Source organism: Hyla sarda, chromosome 1, assembly GCF_029499605.1.
Source record: "Hyla sarda isolate aHylSar1 chromosome 1, aHylSar1.hap1, whole genome shotgun sequence".
Classification (NCBI taxonomy): domain Eukaryota; kingdom Metazoa; phylum Chordata; class Amphibia; order Anura; family Hylidae; genus Hyla; species Hyla sarda.
In genome coordinates this window covers 39,673,482-39,687,197 of record NC_079189.1, presented here as the reverse complement: position 1 = coordinate 39,687,197, position 13,716 = coordinate 39,673,482, and the positions used below count along the sequence as shown (strand labels likewise).

The 13,716-nt window shown below is 43.8% G+C and overlaps 1 protein-coding gene across 2 annotated transcripts in view; it reads right to left on the bottom strand.

Annotated features, from left to right (window-relative positions):
• The window catches only part of CD8A (CD8 subunit alpha), a 72,776-nt gene continuing 59,060 nt past the window's right edge, over positions 1-13,716 (bottom strand). For both annotated transcript variants that reach the window (XM_056554228.1, XM_056554229.1), the window contains exons 5-6: positions 12,090-12,123; positions 1-1,615 (exon numbers count right to left, since the gene is read on the bottom strand). In XM_056554228.1, the coding sequence (XP_056410203.1) occupies positions 1,564-1,615; positions 12,090-12,123 (86 nt within the window). In that variant the 3' untranslated portion in view covers positions 1-1,563. The remainder of the gene's footprint in view (positions 1,616-12,089; positions 12,124-13,716) is intronic.

Below are 13,716 nucleotides of genomic sequence, written 5' to 3'. Positions count from 1 at the left end.
GAAACTGCGTTCGGAACATTCACTTCCAAATGCTAGAGAGTGGAGTACCCCTTTAAACTGTGGCCAATAGCTGTCCATGCATGCTAGGAGCTGAATACCCCTTTTAAAGGCGTTTGCTGACACTGCATAATCCCTTATTATTAGGAGGGACCACAATGACTATCTGTAGTCTGTGAGAAAACCTCATTCTAAGGCTAGGTTCAGACTACGGAATTTCCGCCTGCAATTCTGCTTTGAAATTGTAGGCGGAAATTCCGCTTGCTAAAATGTACTGTATAGTGAATGGGTTTCCGTTCGCAAATTCACACTTCGGAATTTGTGAACGGAAAATCCTCTTGGAAATTTCCGCCTGAAGAAAGGGGTTGCTCTTTCTTCAGGCGGAAATCGGCGCGGAACACATTGTAGTCTATTAGAGACTGCAGTGTCCGTGCGGTCCTAGCGCCGACTGATTCAGTCAGCGCCGGCCCCACTCAGAATCTACGGGCAGAAATTTTCTGCCCGGAGATTCTGTAGTCTGAACCTAGCCTTAAGTGTTCAGTCTCCCTGCAGCGCCACTAGAGGAGAAACTAAGCATTACACAAGGTCCATTCAAATCAATGAGTTGTCTGTGTGAGGCTTCATTCCCATTCATCTGGAATATTTACCATCCAGCCTGCCGTTGCTGGTGTACTGAAGTTTTCTACATCCCGGCATCTGATTGGCTAAGCCAACGTCACATCAAGGCTGGCCAGGACAAAGAAATGGGCAAGGTGGATGGTCTGGCTGAGAGTGTTCTAAAGCAAGTAGGGATGGCATAGAGTGGGCAGGGAGCTGTTCTGGCCCGGGCAGAGATAATTCAGATTGGGTCAGACTGAGCCGGTAAAGGGTGTACCGCTGATACAGCCAATCAGATGCCGGTGGTCCAATGTTGTGTCCCATTTCAGCCTATGGAGCAACGGGTGGGATGTGGTATACATAAGATCCAGCTTGTGGCATCCAGCCTTGTCACCCATTCCCATTAGGTATCGCCGGACAAATGTGAACCCAGCCTTATGCAGGATAGGATGGGTCTAGTTGGAACCATTCTTAACTTTGACCGAAAGATGAAGAACTTGAACAGAAGAGTTCCCCTTTATTAACTCAGAATTCTCTCAGAGAGGATATAACATGGAGATAATCTTTAAAAAAATTAAGCCTATTTACATATCAATACTTTATGAGACCCACAGGAATACGGGGAGGACGTATTCCATTCATGTAAAAACCAGCTTTAGCCAACAGGGTTGCTGGTTGCACCATGACGGTCTACTAAAGAATAGACCGGTTGTGTCCCTTTCTATCTCAAAAATGTCACCTAGACTTCAAAGAACCCAAGAACAATTCTATAAATAAATCTTTCCATAGGTCGGTGAAATCCTAATGCACGATGCTGCATCCAGAAATAGATATTTGATGCTCTAAGCGGTTTATTCCTAGGTCATGATGTAGAGGCAGCAGTACAAGTCTGTAGAGTACAAGGAGGATCTTCTATGACGTGCTTGTGGCATCAACGGCAAGCAGAAAGTCTACAGAGAAGGCGACACGTTAAATCTGTCTTTTTTGCGCAATCAGATTACCATTATTCTCCTCCATGGACCTGTAAAAACAGAATGGTTACAAATGAGGGTTAAATATCCATCAATGGCACCAATGGGTTCTGCTGCAAATATAGAGGTAGATTGATTAATACAATGTGGTAGGGTGCATTAATTTACAGGATGGCACAAATGGGCAAATTGTGCCAAATTTATTAAAGTAGCGTCCATGATGAGGGCATGGCTGACATACTTTTACATTTATTTATTTTATTTTTTTAAATACCGCATTTTTCGGCGCATAAGGCGACTGAGCGTAGAAGACGACCCCCAACTTTTACAGTTAAAATGTAGAGTTTGGATATACTCGCTGTATAAGACTACCCCTCTACCGCAATGTACGGTACCTTACCAGTGATTGACTGGTTGTTGTATACACAGCCTACTTGGATTGGTCAGCTCTCCCTGTCTGCCCAGCCCTCCCTGTCTCCAAGACGATCAAAGCGGTACATGCCTCTTTCACCCGTCTGGCCCACCCTTGTATCCTATTACCGTACCTCCTTCTCTGCCTCTCAGATCTCACACATGCGCCACCCTTGTATCCCATTAACATACCTCCTTCTCCGCCTCTGATCTCGCAAATGCACACCAGCGCCGCCTGTCAGATTTTGCACATGAGCACCTGCGCCGCCTCTGAGATCTTACACATTCACGCCTGTGCCGCCTCAGATCTCACACATGCACACCGTTTCCCTGCAGTCCTCAGGAGCGAGATCTGAGAGGCAGAGAAAGAGGTACGGTAATAGGATACATACAAGGGCGGGACGGACAGTTGGAAAATGTGTGTTCTTCTGGGCTCAGCGCTGCTCTCTATCCCTACCCCGGGCGTCCCAGCAGACTGCAGCACCCACCCTATAAGATGACAACCAACTTTTGAGAACATTTTTCTGGGTTAAAAAGTAGTCTTATACGCCAGAAAATACAGTACATTTTTTTATTCTGACAGCTATACCTGCATGGTCCTTGTGCTGACCTATTCGGCGCCGGTAGCATTCTGAATCTCCGGACAGAATTTTTCCGTTTTACCGTCTTGATAACGCCCCTACAATGCCTGGGCATGCTCCTGATGAGGTGGTGGATGGTCTCCTGAGGGATGTCCTCCCAGACCTGGACTAAAGCATCCGCCAACTCCTGGACAGTCTGTGGTGCAATGTGGCGTTGGTGGATGGAGCGAGACATGATGTCCCAGATGTGCTCAATCGGATTCAGGTCTGGGGAACGGGCGGGCCAGTCCATAGCATCAATGCCTTCCTCTCGCAGGAACTGCTGATACACTCCAGCTACATGAGGTCTAGCATTGTCTTGCATTAGGAGGAACCCAGGGCCAACCGCACCAGCATATGGTCTCACAAGGGGTCTGAGGATCTCATCTCGGTACCTAATGGCAGCTAGGCTACCTCTGACAAGCACATGGAGGGCTGTACGGCCCCCAAAGAAATGCCACCCCACACCATTACTAACCCACCTCCAAACCGGTCAAGCTGGAGGATGTTGCAGGCAGCAGAACATTCTCCACGGCGTCTCCAGACTCTGGCACATCTGCCACATGTGCTCAGTGTGAACCTGCTTTCATCTGTGAAGAGCACAGGGCGCCAGTGGCGAATTTGCCAATCTTGGTGTTCTCTGGAAAATGCCAAACGTCCTGCACGGTGTTGGGCTGTAAGCACAACCCCCACCTGTGGATGTTGGGCCCTCATACCACCCTCATGGAGTCTGTTTCTGACTGTTTGAGTGGACACATTTGTGGCCTGCTGGAGGTTATTTTGCAGGGCTCTGGCAGTGTTCCTCCTGCTCCTCCTTGCACAAAGGTGGAGGTAACGGTCCTGCTGCTGGGTTGTTGCCCTCCTACGGCCTCCTCCATGTCTCCTGATGTACTGGCCTGTCTCCTGGTAGTGCCTCCATGCTCTGGACACTACGATGGCATCCAAATTGTCCCCATTAACATGTGGTAGCTGTACATGAGCATGACCCTACATCAGTTTATTCCAATTAGGGTACCACCGGCTGTTGCAAAACTACCAGCATGCCCGGACAGCCTTACTTATCAGCTGCTGTATGCTCCAAAGGAAGTTGAGTTGTTCTTTCCAGTCTGACCACAGTGCTCTCTGCTGACACCTCTGTCCATGTCAGGAACTGTCCTGAGCAGGAGAAGTTTGCTATGGGGATTTGTTCCTGACAGGAAAAGAGGTAGCAACAGAATGCACTGTGGTCATACTGGAAGAAAATACACAACTTCCTAGTATACAGCAGCTGGATAAGTACTGGAAGGATTAAGATTTTTATATAGAAGTAATTTACAAATCTGTTCAACTTTGTCACTAGTTGATTTAAAAAAAATAGTAATAATAATTTCTACCCGGGTACCCCTTTAAAAAAAAAAAGTCAACTTTTTTTTTTTACCATAGACGAGCCTTACAAGTTTCCCACAAACGTGACCCCTCACAATGTTGTTGTCTTACATTAAAGGGGTACTCCCGTTGTAAATTACTTCTATTAAAAAATCTTAATCCTTCCAGTACTTATTAGCTGCTGAATACTACAGAGGAAATGGTTTTCTTTTTGGAACACAGAGCTCTCTGCTGAATCACGAGCACAGTGCTCTCTGCTGACATCTCTGTCCATTTTAAGAACTGTCCAAAGTTGGAGAAAATCCCCATAGCAAACATATGCTACTCTGGACAGTTCCTAAAATGGACAGAGATGTCAGCAGAGAGCACTGTGGTCATGATGTCAGCAGAGAGCTCTGTGTTCCAAAAAGAAAACCATTTCCTTTATAGTATACGGACCCTAAAAAGTACTGGAAGGATTAATATTTTATAATAGAAGTAATTTACAAATCTGTTTAACTTTCTGGCACCAGTTGATTAAAAAAAAAAAAAAAAAGTTTTCTTCGGTAGTACCCCTTTAACCCCTTAAGGACCCAGGACGTACTAGAACGTCCTGGCACCCTGGGCTTTAAGGACCCAGGACGTACTAGTACGTCCTGGTGTTTCTCCGGTCTCTGCCGCGCCCCGGGCAGAGATCGGAAGCGGATGCCTGCTGAAATCCTTCAGCAGGCATCCAGGGCAAACGCCGAGGGGGGCCATGTAGGCCCCCCATGTCGGCGATCGCCGAAAATCGCAAGGGAAATCGCCCTTGCGATCTGCGGCGATACCGGGCTGATCGGGTCTCTGGGACCCGACCGCCCGGTAATTTCGCATGATCCCGGCTGTCACAGACAGCCAGGACCATGCTAACGTATAGGAGCGAGGTGGCAAACCTGCCACCTCCTCCTATACCCTGCGATCTGTCGGTTAACTAACCGACCAATCGCAGGAGGGGGGGGCGGTTACTTCCTCCCGTCCTGCCCGGCCCCTGAAAGTCCGGAGAGGACGGGAGGAAGACCGGAGGACGCGGCGGGGGACGGGGGAGTGCTGGGGACCGGCCCCGGTACTTACCTCGTCCCTGAAGACCCGGATCCCGGCGAGGAAGAAGGCGGCGGCGGCGACAGGTGAGTTGATCTTCAGCCGCGGTCGGGCCCTTTACAGCAATGCACGTCGCCGTAAAGCGACATGCATTGCTGTAATGGGACCCTGTAAACTACAACTCCCAGCATGCCCAGACAGCCCTTGGCGTCTGGGCATGCTGGGAGTTGCAGTTTTGCAACATCTGGAGGTCCACAGTTTGGAGACCACTGTGCCCTTCCAGATGTTGCAAAACTACACATCCTCAGCATGCCCTTACTGTCCAGGCATGCTGGGAGTTGTAGTTCTGTAACATCTGGCCCTTCAGATGTTGCAGAACTACAACTCCCAGCATGCCTGGACAGTTTTGGCATACTGGGAGTTGTAGTTTTGCAACATCTGGAGGGCTGCAGCTTGGACACCACTACACAGTGGTCCCCAAACTGTTCTCCTCCAGCTGTTACGTAACCACTACTCCCAATATGCCCTTCGGCTGCCTGGGCATGCTGGGAGTTGTGGTTTTGCAACAACTGGAGGCACACTGGTTGGGAAACATTGTCTGTTTCCTAACTCAGTGTTTCCCAACCCGTGTGCCTCCAGCTGTTGCAAAACTATAACTGCCAGCATGCACTGATAGACTGTGCATGCTGGGAGTTGTAGTTTTGCACCAGCTGGAGGTCCCCCCCCCCTGTGAATGTACAGGGTACATTCACATGGGCAGGGGGCTTACAGTGAGTATCAGGCTTCAAGTTTGCGATGCAGCAAATTTTGCGCGGCAGCTCAAACTCGCTGTAACCCCCCGCCCGCGTGACTGTCCCCTAAAAACACTACACTACACTAACACAAAATAAAATAAAAAGTAAAAAACACTACATATACACATACCCCTACACAGCCCCCCTCCCCTCCCCAATAAAAATGAAAAACGTCTGGTACGCCACTGTTTCCAAAATGGAGCCTCCAGCTGTTGCAAAACAACAACTCCCAGTATTGCCGGACAGCCGTTGACTGTCCAAGCATGCTGGGAGTTTTGCAACAGCTGGAGGCACCCTGTTTGGGAATCACTGGCGTAGAATACCCCTATGTCCACACCTATGCAAATCCCTAATTCAGGCCTCAAATGCGCATGGCGCTCTCACTTCGGAGCCCTGTCGTATTTCAAGGAAACAGTTTAGGGTCACATATGGGGTATCGCCGTACTCGGGAGAAATTGCCTAACAAATTTTGGGGGGCTTTTTCTCCTTTCACCCCTTATGAAAAGGGGAAGTTGGGGTCTACACCAGCATGTTGGTGTAAAAAAAAAAAAATTTTTTACACTAACATGCTGGTGTTGCCCTATACTTTTCATTTTGACAAGAGGTAAAGGGGAAAAAAGCCCCCCAAAATTTGTAATGCAGTTTCTCCTGACTACGGAGATACCACATAAGTGGGCGCAAAGTGCTCTGGGGGCGCACAACAAGGCCCAGAAGGGATAGTGCGCCATGTACATTTGAGGTGATTTGCACAGGGGTGGCTGATTGTTACAGCGGTTTTGACAAACGCAAAAAAGAAAAAAAAAAACACGTGACCCCATTTCGGAAACTACACCCCTCACGGAATGTAATGAGGGGTGCAGTGAGAATTTACACCCCACAGGTGTCTGACGGATCTTTGGAACAATGGGCTGTGCAAATAAAAAATTTTGTACAGCCCACTGTTCCAAAGATCTGACAGACACCAGTGGGGGGTAAATGCTCACTGTACCCCTTGTTACATTCCTCAAGGGGTCTAGTTTCCAAAATAGTATGCCATGTGGGGGTTATTTTGCTGTCCTGGCACCATAGGGGCTTCCTAAATGCGACATGCCCCCGAGCAAAATTTGCTCTCAAAAAGCCAAATATGACTCCTTCTCTTCTGAGCATTGTAGTTCGCCCGTAATGCACTTCATGCCAACTTATGGGATACCTCCATACTCAGAAGAGACGGGGTTACAAATTTTGGGGGGTATTTTCTGCTATTAACCCTTGCAAAAATGTGAAATTTGGGGGGAAACACACATTTTAGTGAAAATTTATTTTTATTTTTTTACATATGCAAAAGTCGTGAAACACCTGTGGGGTATTAAGGCTCACTTAATTCCTTGTTACGTTCCTCATGGGGTCTAGTTTCCAAAATGGTATGGCATGTGTTTTTTTTTGCTGTTCTGGCACCATAGGGGCTTCCTAAATGCAACATGCCCCCCAAAAACCATTTCAGAAAAACGTACTCTCCAAAATCCCCTTGTCGCTCCTTCGCTTCTGAGCCCTCTACTGCGCCCGCCGAACACTTTTCATGGACATATGAGGTATGTCCTTACTCGAGAGAAATTGGGTTTCAAATACAAGTATAAATTTTCTCCTTTTACCCCTTGTAAAAATTCAAAAATTGGGTCTACAAGAAAATGCAAGTGTAAAAAAATGAAGATTGTGAATTTTCTCCTTCACTTTGCTGCTATTCCTGTGAAACACCTAAAGGGTTAAAACGCTGACTGAATGTCATTTTGAATACTTTGGGGGGTGCGGTTTTTATAATGGGGTCATTTGTGGGGTATTTCTAATATGAAGACCCTTCAAATCCACTTCAAACCTGAACTGGTCCCTGAAAAATAGTGAGTTTGAAAATTTTGTGAAAAATTGGAAAATTGCTGCTGAACTTTGAAGCCCTCTGATGTCTTCCAAAAGTAAAAACTTGTCAATTTTATGATGCAAACATAAAGTAGACATATTGTATATGTGAATAAAATAAAATAAATATTTGGAATATCCATTTTCCTTACAAGCAGAGAGCTTCAAAGTTAGAAAAATGCTAAATTTTCAAATTTTTCATCAAATTTTGAGATTTTTCACCAAGAAAGGATGCAAGTTACCACAAAATTTTACCACTATGTTAAAGTAGAATATGTCACGAAAAAACAATCTCGGAATCAGATTGATAAGTAAAAGCATTCCAGAGTTATTAATGTTTAAAGTGACAGTGGTCAGATGTTCAAAAAATGGCCGGGTCCTAAGGTGTAAAATGGCTGGGTCCTTAAGGGGTTAAATTATAATAATGGAGGTCTGTAGATGACAATGGCCATTATGCTACAGTTTCATTTCTCTCCTCTTTGTGAGTCGTCAGGAGGTGCATTATGAAAAGCAATGTCCGAAAAATGTAAAAAGGGAAAAAATGAAACTTTTCTGTAGTTATGTTTTTGAAGGAAATGAAACGTATCTGTGGTTTAGTTGTTTTTTCTTACTGTCTGTGGCGCGGCTAGAATCCACAATGCACAGCGGCCGTGATACTGTACTGACCACAGTGCTCGTGTCGTCATAATGAACTTTCCACTATTGACAAGCTTGTATATTGGTGTTCCCCAACCAGAGCGCCTCCAGCTGTTGCAAAACTACAACTCCCAGCATGCCCGGACAGCCTTCGGCTGTCCGGGCATGCTGGGAGTTGTAGTTTTGCAACAGCTGGAGGCGCTCTGGTTGGGGAACACTGTTTTTATATAATCTCATGTCCCAGCATCTGTTATTTTATAGTTAAATTTTCTCTTTTTAACCTGATATTAGTCTATTACTCTATGTGGACACAATGGGGGAAGTTTATCAAAACCTGTGTTGAGTAAAAGTTGACCAGTTGCCCCTAGCAACCAATCAGATTGCTTCTTTCAGTTTTCTTTTTAAAAGTGAAAGAAGCGACCTGATTGGTTGCTATGGACAACTGGTCAGCTTTTCCTCTGCACAAATTTGATAACTCTTCCCCAATATGGCGCCAAGTTAGCGCTATGCGCCTCTATCTGAGCACTGCATTATGTGGGCAAAGACCCTTGCCGACGCTCTATGGGCATTGTATGGCACTATGTGGACACCTTTTAGCAGTATGCGGGCACAGTGGGGGAGAGTGGTACAGTTGCCCATAGCAACCAATCAGATTACTTCTTTCATTTTGTCACAGGCCTTTATAAAAATGAAAGAAGCGATCTGATTGGTTGCTATGGACAACTGCACCACCCTTCCTCTGCACAGGTTTTGATAAATCTCCCCAAATGTGTGCAATATGCGTGCACTTGCGGGGAAAGCATTGTTCCGGAACTTTCGCCGTACTATATGAAGATATAGGTTGAGTATGCAAAGCCTTAAAGGGGTACTCCGGTGGAAAACTTTTTCTTTTTTTTTAAATCAACTGGTGCCAGAAAGTTAAACAGATTTGTAAATTACTTCTATTAAAAAAAAAAATTCTGAATCCTTCCAGTACTTATTAGCTGCTGAATACTACAGAGGAAATCTCTTTCTTTTTGGAACACAGAGCTCTCTGCTGACATCATGAGCACAGTGCTCTCTGCTGACATCTCTGTCCATTTTAAGAACTGTCCAGAGTAGGAGAAAATCCCCATAGAAAAAACATATACTGCTCTGGACAGTTCCTAAAATGGACAGAGATGTCAGCAGAGAGCACTGAGCTCGTGATGTCAGCAGAGAGCACTGTGTTCCAAAAAGAAAATAATTTCCTCTGTAGTATTCAGCAGCTAATAACTACTGGAAGGATTAAGATTTTTTAATATAAGTAATTTACAAATTTGTTTAACTTTCTGGCACCAGTTGATTTAAAAAAAAAAAAAAAAAAAAAAAAAAGGTTTCCGCCGGAGTACCCCTTTAAATTTCCTTACATAAAATGTCCTGCAGATTGGAAAATGACTACAAATACTATAAGGTCTACCAATATTAACAGATAGCGGACACCCTTTACCTGATATGATAACCCTGCACCTTCATGCAACTTTGTATCAAAGTATAACTCTGTTTTTTTTTTTTTTTACAATGCATAAATGTTTGTGACCTTAATCATTCCGGGTTTTCCGGGCCAGCTCCTGCCTGTTTGCAGCAGCTGGAGGTGGTCGGGAAAGCCGAAAGCAGCTGAGGAGGAAAAGTTACGCAATTTGCGGAAACTCCCACTGACTTTAATGGAAGATACACAAACGGCGTAGCCCCTGCGCCCCACTGTTTACGTATTTTTCAGAGTTAGGTAAACAGTAGGAGTAGCCCGCTTTAAATCAAAGTAGGAGTAGCCCGCTTTAAAGTCAATGGAAGTAACACAAATTGTGTAAATTTCCCGCCTTGGCTCTGTAAAACCCGGAATGAGGTGGGGGCAACCCCTTTAATATGTTAACTAACTAGGAATACACACATACACCTCTAGGCAACTTTGCCTCAAAGTTAATGTTGGGGGGGGGGGGGGTGGACAGTTCTACGTAGGGAGCATAATAGAATTGTATCATGGTCATGTTCAGTGGTCCAGTCATGTTGGGAGGTTATAGTAATTTATGTATAGAGTAGAATAGAGTAATATTATGGTCATGTTTAGCAGTCCAATCATGTTGGGTGTTGTAGTGTTCTACGTATAGCAGTGGTGGATCCAGGGAGATTAATTTGCCCCTTCACATTCAGGACATCCCTGTGTCCCGAGAATGTCCTGGTTACCTTTCTGCGGCCCGCATTAACTTTAAAAACACAGGGGCCGCCAGGAGGTGTCGCACACAGGGACGTCACTGACGTCCCGTGCGTGCGCCCATAGGAACAGAGCAGAGCGGAGCAGCGAGTAGTAGTATAGAATTATATTATGGTCATATCCAGTGGTCCAGTCATGTCGGGTATAGTAGTGTTCTATTTATAGAGTAGTATAGAATTATATTATGGTCATGTCCAGTGGTCCAGTCATGTCGGGGGCAGTAGTGTTCTATGTATAAAGCAGTATAGAATTATATTATGGTAATTTCCAGTGGTCCAGTCATGTCGGGGGCAGTAGTGTTCTATTTATAGAGTAGTATAGAATTATATTATGGCCATGTCCAGTGGTCCAGTCATGTCGGGGGCAGTAGTGTTCTATTTATAGAGTAGTATAGAATTATATTATGGTCATGTCCAGTGGTCCAGTCATGTCGGGGGCAGTAGTGTTCTATTTATAGAGTAGTATAGAATTATATTATGGTAATTTCCAGTGGTCCAGTCATGTCGGGGGCAGTAGTGTTCTATTTATAGAGTAGTATAGAATTATATTATGGCCATGTCCAGTGGTCCAGTCATGTCGGGGGCAGTAGTGTTCTATTTATAGAGTAGTATAGAATTATATTATGGTCATGTCCAGTGGTCCAGTCATGTCGGGGGCAGTAGTGTTCTATTTATAGAGTAGTATAGAATTATATTATGGTAATTTCCAGTGGTCCAGTCATGTCGGGGGCAGTAGTGTTCTATTTATAGAGTAGTATAGAATTATATTATGGTAATTTCCAGTGGTCCAGTCATGTCGGGGGCAGTAGTGTTCTATTTATAGAGTAGTATAGAATTATATTATGGCCATGTCCAGTGGTCCAGTCATGTCGGGGGCAGTAGTGTTCTATTTATAGAGTAGTATAGAATTATATTATGGTCATGTCCAGTGGTCCAGTCATGTTGGGTGCAGTAGTGTTCTATGTATAAAGCAGTATAGAATTATATTATGGTCATGTCCAGTGGTCCAGTCATGTCGGGGGCAGTAGTGTTCTATTTATAGAGTAGTGTAGAATTATATTATGGTAATGTCCAGTGGTCCAGTCATGTTGGGTATAGTAGTGTTCTATTTATAGAGTAGTATAGAATTATATTATGGTCATGTCCAGTGGTCCAGTCATGTTGGGTGGAGTAGTGTTCTATGTAGTGTTCATAAACTAGTGTATCATAATCATGTTTACAAGTCAGGTGGCGTTGGGGTTGTAGTGCTCTATGTAAACTACATAATAGATTGTATCCTCGTTATGTTTAGAGGTCAGGTCATGTTGGGAGATGTGGTTCTTCTATGACTGTAGAATGTTTTATAAAATGAAAAAATTGCTAACAAGAAAGAGCTAACAGGAAGAACCAAAACCCTAGTCTTTCAAGTTTGTTATGTTTATTTTATACCGATTTATATTTAGAATGAATAATTCTGCTGTTGCTATGGTGGTCTGAGGAGCAGTGCCATCTTGAAGCTGAACATTGACCTGTTTATGAGATGATCTTACCTAGGTTTACACCGACATCGCCGTCTTCTTGTTCCTATAACAAAGGAAAAACAGAATATAAATACATGGGCATCTACTATTTGAATCCATGCGGAAAATGAACGATCCGGAAGTTACATGGTTTGTAGGTTCCCTAGTATCCGCAAGTGGCATGATAGAAACTGAGTTATAGGGCTTGGGATGAAGTTTGCTGTAATAGTTTTATCATGTATTATGTGTTTTAGACACTTTTATGTGTGCAGTCTACATACGTAATACTGGATTATTCATGAAGTCTATATATGAAGTCTATACTTTTATTCAAGACTTTTGACTGAGAATTCCTATGTGTTCTATAAGTAAAGTCTGGGAACCCTTAGCTAAAAAAAAAAATAATAATATTAATGAAAAAAATAAATATATGACTATATTACACAATCTGATTCACATAATTTCTCTTTGATGGCACTAGATAAAACTTTCCGAATTTCTCACCCACGGGCTTATAGATGGTCACAAATGTCATAGAAGTCACTAGTTAAAGTTACCCACTGCATGCTAGATGCAAGATTTTAAGTCTATAGAATTATCACACGTTTTCTTACACCCCATCCCGGAAATCTAGACCTATGCTTTTGACCTGATTATATATTTGAGAAGTACGCTGTGTCCTTGTAATATCTTTATCTTTAGTGTATATCTTTATTATACTATTTCTCAAATATTGTGCTTTACATATATAAACGCTTACATGGTCACTGTCATATCAAACAACTTCCCTCCATGTCACAGCCAATGTGATTCCTAACATATTTGTAAATCATTTCATTTTCCTGAAAAAATACTATTTACCCTAGAAAAAAAAAAGCCCTACAGTCTTGTCCACTAGGTGTCTCACTTCTCTGCAATCTGCTGTTCACTGTCTATTGTCAGGAGATTTCTGTCTCTATTATCAGAGAGAACACAGGAAGAAGGTATGGAAATTAGCATGTTCTCTGTGTAGGAAATAGAGAGAGTCTGAGAGAAGGTGGACTGTCTGAACCAGTCTGTCTGCTGAAGATGACCCACAAAGGTAAATAAAGACTTTCCTCTAATCTTTGACCACCCATATAAAGATCAGGGCAGCTTTCCCTTGTGTAAATGACAGGTCACCTGTCCCTGTAATACCCCCCTTTATTTCGCATCTCAGCAGCTGTAGCTTGTGTAACCCTTTCATTGCTATTACTGTTTCTTTTGTTTGTGCTCAGCACCTTGCAAACCCAATAAGTCAGTAACCTTTCTCCTGAAATGTAGAGAATGAGAAAGAGCTGTGAACCACGGAAGGGACTGTCAGGTGCTCAGTAACAGTACTGAGAGCATTAAAATCATCTTGTCACTACTCTGAAGGGTTAATCTAACAATACCAGGTAGGTTTTAAAAAATCTTTTGAAATTACAGTATTATATTACACTATGCTCTCGTGAGACAGCCCAGTTAAATGGCCTCTTATGTTCATGTTTCATTGAGGTGTTTTCAGTGTAAGGCAAATTCCCTGACTGCAAAAAAGTTCCACATTTATTATTGTTTAGCAGAGAATCGGAGGTGAAATGACTGGCCAATGAACTGTTAGCATATAGGAAGCTACAAAATTATCTATTCTAATAGTGCT